This window comes from Leptonychotes weddellii, chromosome 6 (genome assembly GCF_054177405.1).
Source record: "Leptonychotes weddellii isolate Sample4059 chromosome 6, ASM5417740v2, whole genome shotgun sequence".
Classification (NCBI taxonomy): Eukaryota; Metazoa; Chordata; class Mammalia; order Carnivora; family Phocidae; genus Leptonychotes; species Leptonychotes weddellii.
In genome coordinates this window covers 30,974,343-30,984,684 of record NC_138374.1, presented here as the reverse complement: position 1 = coordinate 30,984,684, position 10,342 = coordinate 30,974,343, and the positions used below count along the sequence as shown (strand labels likewise).

The 10,342-nt window shown below is 34.7% G+C and overlaps 1 protein-coding gene across 12 annotated transcripts in view; it reads left to right on the top strand.

Annotated features, from left to right (window-relative positions):
- Positions 1–10,342, top strand: part of EXOC6 (exocyst complex component 6) — a 324,809-nt gene that overhangs the window by 253,873 nt on the left and 60,594 nt on the right. For 11 of the 12 annotated variants that reach the window (XR_014146246.1, XM_081823819.1, XM_081823817.1 and 8 more), the window contains one exon: positions 562–741. Coding sequence is in view for 10 of the 12 variants with exons in the window: in XM_081823819.1 (XP_081679945.1) it covers positions 562–741 (180 nt within the window). In the remaining 2 variants the exon portion in view is untranslated. Of the gene's footprint in view, positions 1–561; positions 742–10,342 lie in introns of those variants that run through there. The other variant, XM_081823823.1, reaches the window with a different exon arrangement.

The following is a 10,342-nucleotide window of genomic DNA, read 5'->3' as shown; positions in this document are numbered from 1 at the left end:
ATTTTGACAGTTTTTGCTCATTTTCTTACTGCTTTTATGGGAGAGAGAATGTTTGGAGATCTTTACTCTGGTGTTTTTGCATCACTCCCATCCTTTCTTTTTTCCTCCTCTGAGAAGTTAACTATCTCTTTCTTTTCTTTTCTTTTTTTTTTCCTCTTCAACTTAAAACACCAGCAACTATTCCCATTTCTTCTGTGACCGTCCAACTTTATTTTTCTCAGTCAGTGGACAGGGGTGGTTCTTGACAGTTTCTGTTTTTTTCACTTCTGTTTCTCCTAAGGGTCTTTTTAAAGCTGTGAGAACAATTCAGAATTAATAACTCATAAATTATCCTACCACATAAGAATGAAAAAGTGATAATGTGGTTGGGAGAAAAAGTGGTGTCAGTCAAATAGACTACTATCAGCCAAAAAAACCAACAGTTTTCTTGGACTTCAAATAAATGACTAAAATAATAGACCAAGGAAAAATATAAAACAAATTTTAGAATTCTAAAAAAGCTTTTTCTATTATCTACTTCTATAACTATTTCTTATTTTTTATTATTTTGTCCCTTGTCAGGATGCCCGGCATGCAGCAGAAGGAGAAATATATACCAAGCTTAATCAAAAAATTGATGAATTTGTTCAGCTTGCTGATTATGACTGGACAATGTCTGAGCCAGATGGAAGAGCTAGTGGTTATTTAATGGATCTTATTAATTTTTTGAGAAGCATCTTTCAAGTGTTTACTCATTTGCCTGTAAGTATAAAAAAATTTCAAAATATTGTATTATAATTTTGCTTACTAAAGTATATTTTAGAATTTAATCTTAGTTTGAGGTTTACTTGTTCAGACCAGTTTCTTAGCTTGAATATTTTCTTTCCATTCTTATAAATCCATTTGTGAAGACTTCTAACCTAGCCAGTTGTTTCAAGTTTTAATTTACTTTACTTTCAACCAAAATAACTACAACTCTGTTTCTACCAAAACCAAAACAAAACCCTGAAATTCAGTGTAGACTTAAATTGAAATAAACTCTAATAGGAGTAGTTCTCATAAAAGTCCATATAATCAATGACTTTTCCAGTTAGAAAGGCCAAGAAATTACTGGATATTTTTAGAGAGTAAAAGTAAAACTGGAACATTGTTCTATCATATATAGTCATAGTGCATCTACATTTTGAATAATCTATTGATGAAACATTAAAAATATATATATAAATAGCAGGGACATTTGGGTATGAATAGGCTGGAACACTGGATTCTTCAGATGAGGAGTGCAAAGACCAAAGAGATTATGTTGGAGTGAACATGCTTTCATAAGGTATATTCAAAAATAATAGAACTACTATTAAAATATGAGTGGAGTAGTTTTTGTACAAATAAAATAGGAAAAAAATTTGTTGACCTTTTTATTTCATAATAAGATGTAGCTGAACACAAGGGGGAAAAAAAAACCCAAACCTGTGTTGAAATAATAAAATGTAGAAAGAAAAGAAAAAAAGATGTAGCTGAACACAAAAATGAAGTATTTAATCTCAAGCCTACCTGACTGCCTCCAACCATATCTCCTGTTTAAAATGGAAAAAAAAAAGTTATTGTACTCATCTTTTGACTCTATCTCCATCATGAGTTGCTCCAAAGGGCCATTTAGAATATTTGAAGGCAGGTGTTGCTAAAAAAGAAATAGAAGAATTTCCTAAAGAGATTTTAATAGTGGATCTTTGCCAAAGAACTTTTAGAAGCTTACCCAGGGATTATATTATGTTCCTAACTGCTGTCCTTGTGTTGAAAAAGTGAACCTGTATATATGTTTAATTCTTATTTCAACTAATTTCTAAAAAAGTGTTCCTCATATAGTATGTATTAAATAATTGTTGAAGTAGTTTGAATTCATGTTGTCAGGATACATCTCCAGCCAAAAGCAGTCTACAAGAATAAACGTGTGTGTGCACACACATATACACAGATATACACATACCATATTTTTATGTTGTAATATCTGTTTCACACCTTGGCACAATGTGATGGGTGGGAATTTTGTGCATAAATAGGGTAGAATTATGAGAGTTTATATGTTAGAAGTGGTTAGGGCAAATATCTCACTTCAAGAGGCTAATACCTGGAAGAAAATCCTGCTTTCTCATAAGGTGTACTGTAGTAACACTGAGAGAAACAGACTCCTGGCCTAACTAGATCACTCATAACCTATTATGATATTTTGTTTAGTTTTAGGTGATTCTTCATATGCCATTTTGGATTTTTATGTCATCTAACAAGAGTTTTTCTGTAAAGGAAATAAACTTGTATACAATGCAGACCAACAAATACAACAATAAATACAGGGCATGATCAAATAAATAGAAAATTATAGTTCATAGCTAAGAAAAGAGAAAATGGACCTAACAACAGTATATTCTTATTCAAGGAATAAACTAGAAACATAATTCCTAAGCAAAAGTATTAAATTATTGACTACAATAAGTTTTAGCTAGCATTGATAATTATATTATGGCTTAGTACATTAATTCTCTGAAACACTCAAATTGTATATTCAACTATATTGTTTTCTTTTAAGCAAACAACAGAGGCTACATTATTGAATGTATTGTTTTTCTAAGCAGTGTATGTTATATAAGCTACCATTTTTATTTGAATGTTTTTTGTTTTCTCATTTTAGAGAGGGAGAGCAAGGAGGGGTAGGCAAGGGAAAGGGAGAGGGAGAATCCTGACGTGGGGCTCAATCTCACAACCCTGAGATCATGACCTGAGCTAAAATCAAATTAACTGACATGAGCCACCCAATTACCCCTATTTGAATGTTTTAAGCTGAAAATGATTCCTTAGTTTCAGGTTACCTTTGGACCCAGATGGAGGGAGGGGCTGGTTCTAGTCCTTCAATTGTCAGAGAAGCTTCAGAAGATTATTTATCACATTTAGTCCCAAGTCAGTCAGCTTAAGCAGAAGTAGCTATCCCACTTAGATATGAAGAGTTAAGTAGTGGCCATGTTCCCTACCCATCCTAGTTTTGACATTGTTCAGGGTCAGTGTAGGGAGTTAGAGTCAATGGGATCTGTGAGACCAAGGGCCACTCTTTCAAATAGTGTAAGTATTGGTCATTAGTGCAAGTAATTGGACACAGAAGTTGAGTCTGTGGGATAAAGCTAACTCTTTCACCCCCCCAACCCTAAAAAGTACTTAAGATAGAACACTTAGTTTAAAAGCTGCACTCTTAGCTTCATTGCATATTTAGTTTTTGTCAGTTCCTCCCGCTCTTGCAAAAGAATATTTTCTCAGTCACAGGTAATCATGATGTGCAGTTGCTGACCACATTGCCTGGTAAAGTTTCCATTGATTCCAAAAAAGTCATAATCCAACCAATAGAATTTTGTCTGCTCACAAGGTATGAGAACAATAGAAGTTAATGGATCATAATGGTTTTGATGGAGCCCAGGGAAAGAACTTTGTTATTTTCACTTTTTTTTTCTCAAGATTTTCATTTTTTTTTTTTAAAGATTTTTATTTATTTATTTGAGAGAGCGAGAATGAGAGAGAGAGAGTACATGAGAGGGGGGAGGGTTAGAGGGAGGGGGAGGGTTAGAGGGAGAAGCAGGCTCCTCGCCGAGCAGGGAGCCCGATGCGTGACTCAATCCAGGGACTCTAGGATCATGACCTGAGCCGAAGGCAGTCGCTTAACCGACTGAGCCACCCAGGCGCCCCCACTTTTTAACTACATTGTGGTAGCAATAGAAAGCTGTAGGATTTTGAAGACCAGCAATAATATTCACTGTAGATACTTTGTATTTGTAGAGTTGGATGAGTTCTCTTCACTTGCACTGTTTCAACCAGTGCATGTCTATGCAGGAGATGGAAAAGTAAAGTAATTTAATATGCTTCCATATTAAAATACTTACTCATTTGCATTTCCCCTTGCTCTAGCAGAGAAGCCAGGCTCTCTACTGACCATAGAGCTAAATAGGCAGTATTTGCAGTAATGACTGGTATTACCCCATTACCCAAAATGTTAAGCTGCCCTGTTAAGTATATTATCTGCTCAGGGGAACTTGCCTTTTTATGACTCAATTAAAGAAAAACCCATTTATCTTTTATTGTTCTTGGGGGCCAGGTTGCTGAAGTGAGGAGAGCATAGAGTTCTAACTCTAGAGTTAGAACAACTTATGCTTGAACCTTAGACTTGTAATTTACTAGCTATGGGATCCTGGCAAGTTGCTTAACCTATGAACCTTTTACCTTTTGCAAATAGGCATAATCCATTTTCCTATAGGACTATCATAGGATAAATTGAAATAGTGTGTAAAAAAGTTGCCTGGCAGGGTGCTTGGCATAAAGTAAGTACTATTAATAAATGTTAGTTTTGTCTTTTCTTCTCCTTTCTTCCTCTCTTACTGTTTTAAGGCCTTTAATAGTATTAGTTTCATTTTAATATGCTTTATTTTTTTTCTTGTATTTATGCCTACATTTTTGGCTTGATATTATTTAGCTCTGAGTTCTATACCTTTGCATTATGTAGCCATTAAAAACTTTAATTATGAAAGATACTCATTTTATAAAGCATATTTATGTGAATAATTATAACTTGAGTGCACTGCTTATAATGGCTAACAGATGTCAGTGAAGTCTGATTAATTAGTACATGAAATAAATACTATTGTATCCCTAAATTAATATTCTTGAAATCAGCAGTTTTTACTCTTTCAGATGTGTAAGTAACCCTTCTTGTTTCTAGTATTTTTTTCATTACAATAGAAAATACAGCTAAGTCTAGAAGAAATAAAAATTACCTGTTAACTTGTCAAAGGATAGCCACTGTTAACATGTTGGCGTATATTTTCTTTTATATTTTCAAGTCATTTTCTTCTCCGCAATTATGAGACTTAATTTAAGTCTAATTTATAAGTAAGTTCTGTTTTTTTAAAATAAGATTTCGTATTAGCTAGACAATTTAAAACCAAAGGAATTTTAAAAAGCATTAAACATTCATTCACCACTTACACATACGTAAATAGAAAAGGTTGTTGAGCAACTTGAACATATCTAGTTATTCTTCATGAAGACTGCCAAATGGAACTCTGTAACATTTTACTGTGAATGTGCTGCCTAAAGATCCAGCACTGGTCTGCTTCTAGAAAGAACAATGAACATTTCCTTTCTTCATAAATAATTATGTATTTGTTTCAGTAAAGGTATTTTACTGCTTTACAACCACTAAAGGATATGTATAAATGGTAGTGACTCTTTAATTTCTTCATATGTGTATTTGCAAAGGGAACCCAATTTACCCAAATTTTATACTAACAAATGGTTATCTTTTACAGTAGAAGTAAATAGAAGATCATATATTCATGATTCAGTTTGCTCATATTTCTTCCTTTGTCAGAACTCTATTTTATTTTTAGCCGTAATGTAATTTTCTGTGCTTACATTTGCTATTACTCTAGAGTTGTTAAATAAACTAATCTTGTTTCTGTTTGAACTGTAAGCACCAACTTTTCTCCCAAGAAAGATATGTTTTCCTTTGCTTTCAAATATGCTTAACTTTTGGTTTTCTGCATTACTAGAAGTCTTATGATGAATAATAAAAAAAATAAATGTGATTTTTAGGAATAATGAGTTTATCTTTGGCATCTTTATTACAGAATAGATGCCTAAAAAGCTCTTTATTAGAAGAGTATCTATTGGGGCGCTTGGGTGGCTCAGTCTGTTAAGCGTCTGACTTTGGCTCAGGTCATGATCTTGGGGTCCTGGAATCAGGCCCTGTGGTGGTGGCAGGCTACCGTCTTGGCAGGGAGTCTGCTTCTCCTTTTCCCTCTATCCCTTCTCCTGCTTGTGCGCATGCATGTGGTGGCTCAGTCGTTAAGCGTCTGCCTTCAGCTCAGGTCATGATCCTGGGGTCCCGGGATCGAGTCCCACATTGGGCTCCCTGCTCGGCGGGAGGCCTGCTTCTCCCTCTCCCACTCCCCCTGCTTGTGTTCCTGCTCTCGCTGTGTCTCTCTGTCAAATAAGTAAAATCTTTAAAAAAAAAAAAACTTTAAAAAAAAAATCAAAAAATATTAATAGAATCATTTCTCCCCATATCTTTTACTCTAAGATTAGAGATGCCTTCCTATGGAGAGAAATGGCTTTAAAATAGTGGTGGGAATTATTATGAGAGCCTGTTGTGCACATTTCTTCTCAACTGTGCATTCAGTGACATCACCTTGGTAGCCATAGGTAGAAGTAGATAGACCATGGCAATCAGCAAATCTTACGAATGAAGGCTTTTTTTTTTTTTTAAGATTTTATTTATTTGCGAGAGAGAGAATGAGAGACAGCATGAGAGGGAGGAGTGTCAGAGGGAGAAGCAGACTCCCTGCTGAGTAGGGAGCCCGATGCGGGACTCGATCCCGGGACTCCAGGATCATGACCTGAGCCAAAGGCAGTTGCTTAACCAACTGAGCCACCCAGGCGCCCATGAATGAAGGCTTTTTTTCCCAGAGAATTGTTGTTAAACATTTACTAGAATAGCACTAAATATGGTATAGATTTTAAAATCACATTGCCAAAGAAAAATGATTCACTTTTGATTAACTCAGGAAATAAATCAGAGTATATGTTCAATAATAAAATTATAGTAGGAACTAGTTTCAAAACAGGGAAATGTTATTTGATCTTTAAATTCTGTATCTACTTCCCTATCTAGTTCCTTTTAAGGTGTTTACCTTGAAGGGTTTTCCCTTGGCTTAATTTTTGCTTCCAGCCAAAAGTGTTTTACTGATGGCCTAATTTAGTATCCTTTGTAAATTCTTTATGCCTTGGGCCATAGTCTCCTTCCCTACTGAATGTATCTGGTGCTTCTAAGTCTTTAATTTGCATTTTTAATTTTCATATATAATTTTGAAACATGCTTTCTTTAAGTGAGAAACAAATATATATCTAATAATAAATGAAGATACATGATTTGGTCAGAAACAGATAGTATCTAACTTTAAAAGTCATTTTCTCCTTAGGGCACCTGGCTGGCTCAGTGTGTAGAGCATATGACTCTTGATCTCGGAGTCATGAGTTCAAGTCCCACATTGGGCATAGAGCTTACTTAAAAAAAAAAAAAATCATTCTCTCCTTAAAAATTTTTTCTGAAGATGCAGCACTATATTGAAAATTTTAAGATTTGGGGTCTGGGCCTGATTCTTCCAATCAACCAGCACTGTGAAAATAGACAAATCATTCAACCTCTGGATTAATTTGTTAATGTCTGTTTTATTTCATAGAGCCTGAAGTAGAGGTTGTTTTATTTACTTTTATTCCAATTAATACACGTACATAGAAATAAGTGAAATAGTCCAGAATAGTCTGGGATGGAAAGTAGCCCCTCTCCTTGGTCTTTCCTCATACCCAGTCCCACTCTCCCAGACTGCCGTTTTTCACTGTACGTTTTTATTTCTTCTGGTGGTTATCTTTAAAGATAGAGACTAGTGATTCCCTACTATGAAAGATAGGCATGCATAGCAACATCTCCTTTCCCCCTATTTCTCCCATTGATTGTTACATTATGTTTTATTTCTTCTATTTATTGTTTCTTTATTTAAAATATTTATATTCCTATTTTCTTGTTCCTTCTACTTTAGTCAGTATCTTAATTCTTTGTAGGACAAAGATAATGAGCTTCCCAACCCTTCACTTTATCAGTTCTTCATCTACTATCTTTTGATAACTACTGAGACCTTTGTCTCTAATTTGTACCAGTTGCTCTCTGGAATTGCTAGAATTGCTGTGTAGCTGTTAACCTGGCATTTTTCCTTCTCTAATCTCTGGGTGGGGAACTGTTTCCTGGATTCTGCATGTTTTTATTGCTTCACTGGTTGGTTTTGCTAAACTGCCTCAATAACTTCCTCCTATTTAAATCCTTGCATATCATAAAGTGTCTTCTGTCCTCATGTTTAATAGTTTAGCTGGTTATATAATTCTAGTTTGACTAGCTTTTTCCCTGATAATTTTTATGGCATTCTCCATTGTCTTTTGGCATTCAGGTTTTAGGATATGTGCTTTAATCCTTAATATTCTGAAATGTCATGGGAATGTGTGGAAATGTGAGCTTTTATTTCATTCACTTATCTCTTTACTCAGTGGCCCCTTTCAAAAATTTTGTGTCCTTATTCAGTGCAGGGAAATTCTGTTATTTTTTAGATAATTTTGTTTCCTCCATTTCTTGTCTTCTCTTTCCTGGACTCATTTTGTTAGATGTTTAAGTTCCCAGATTGATTCTTTACGTCTTTTATCCTCTCCTTCATTTCCTGCCTCTTATCTTTTTTTGTTCTGTGTTTTGGGAGATTTTCCCAATTTTATTTTTCAATCCTTCTGTAAAATATTTTGTTAATTTTTAACTTCTAATGAACCACTTCTGTTTCTAAGTGTTCATTATAGAGTACTGTTCTTTAAAAAAAAATGGATATATTATCTTTCAAATCTTCCTGAGCATTAGAGGTGTTTTTTTGTTTTTTTTTTTTTGATGGGTATTTTCAGTTTCTTTAATTATCTGTGTTACCCTTGAATAGGTTTTTTGTTTCTTTATTTTGCTCATTCTCTTTTAACAAGGAAGGCCTGGAGAGCTGATAGGAGTTTACTTTGCTACTGTGTAAATACCCTGTTTTTTGTAAACCTTTCCCCTGAGTAGGAATTAACTGGGAATTTTTTAAGAATTGGGGATGATTTTGCCTAGGATTCTTCACCTTAGAGTGAGCAGCTATGGAGCTAACCATGAGATTATGGCCTCCTCTCTTAAGGGCCAACTTCATGTATGTGTGACCTATGCAGTTACATGGGATCTTGAGTTTAGAAGGTTCCTGCATGTGATTTGGTGCTCAGCTATTGTTTTCTTGCAATTCTTAATAATTTTTGAACAAAGGGCACCACATTTACCTTTTGCACTGAGCTTCATAAATTATGTAGCTTTCTTTGCCTCTCTTTCCATTATCAGTACACCATGCCAGAATGAGCAGAGCTCTTTTTCCCTCTCTTCCTCCTTCCCTCCCTCTTTCTTTCCACCTATACCAGAAGCCTCAGCTCTCCCCTAAATGTTCTTTCGTTATGGAAATTGCCTGTGCTCTATAGTTAAGGATCATTGGCATAGTTGTTCAAGAAATCTTCAATCACCTTTCCTATTTTTCCATCCCATTTCTCATTTCTGTCCTCTCTCACACCTGCCATCTCTGGACCTCTCATACACAGCTGGCTCTCAGCTCCACTGTAGTTCCCTATTAGCAAATAATGGGCAGTGTCTTTCTTTTCTCTGTTTCATGTGCTTTCTGTCTTCCAGAAATCATTTTCTCTGCTATTAAAAATTTATTACTTTTGCAATTCTGTGCTTTTTATTTCACTTGTATCTCAGGGTGAATGTGGAGTAAAAACATTAACTTAGTCTACCATCTTGATTCTAAACAACCTGCTTCCTTCTCTTTGAAGTAAAATGATTGGATTAGGTCATCTCTGAGGTCCTTATATATAATATTTTGTTTCTAAGCATCATTATTTCATACAGATGTAAAGTCCCAACCTAAACATAGATTTATCCGTTCTGGCACCTTATTTTCTCTTTTAGCCTTACCCTTTTATGTTCTTTATTCTTTGGTTCAAACTTTTTTCTGAGTTAAGTATATGGGTTTACATGTCCTTTTACCTGACTGAAAATTATAAAGGAGAATTTTAATAGTCAACTGTACAATCAGAGGTTTTAATCACCCTCTCTTTCATGTGACACCAGAAAGAACTGTATGAAAAATACATATTGTAGTTTTAAAATAATGGCACAGGCAGCTTTGAATGCATTTTAGTGCTTATCTAGTGAAAACATAACCATATATTGTATATATATGCTTACAAATTGGTTTTCCTTATTTGGATATTAATTTTAAAAATATATAATGGTAATGAATCACCTTGATCTGATTTATTACCTATAAGTCATAAAAATGGTATGATGAGAGCATACCAAGTCCTATGACTTACATGGTGTTCATGTTAAATGTTGTTGCCTGACTTTTATTGGAAGTTAAATCTAGAAAGGACTTAGGGATTATCTGGAGTCTAGTCCAGTCTTCCAGAAGAGAGAATTGTCTGGCTAACACAGTTGCCAGCCTACTGCTTAATGGGGTTAATTAAGATGATCAGGCTGGCTATTCCTCTCTTCCTGCTTGTGGGTTTTTTTTTTTTTTTTTTACTCATTGTGTGTTTGGTGAAGAAGACCGCCTCCCACACAGAGGGGCACCTTCAATGTAGGCTATACCAGATGTTCAGCTGCCACTAATAAATAAATTTTGAATTTTGTTGATCTAATAATATAATAAGGTTAAATTCATGTTTCAGG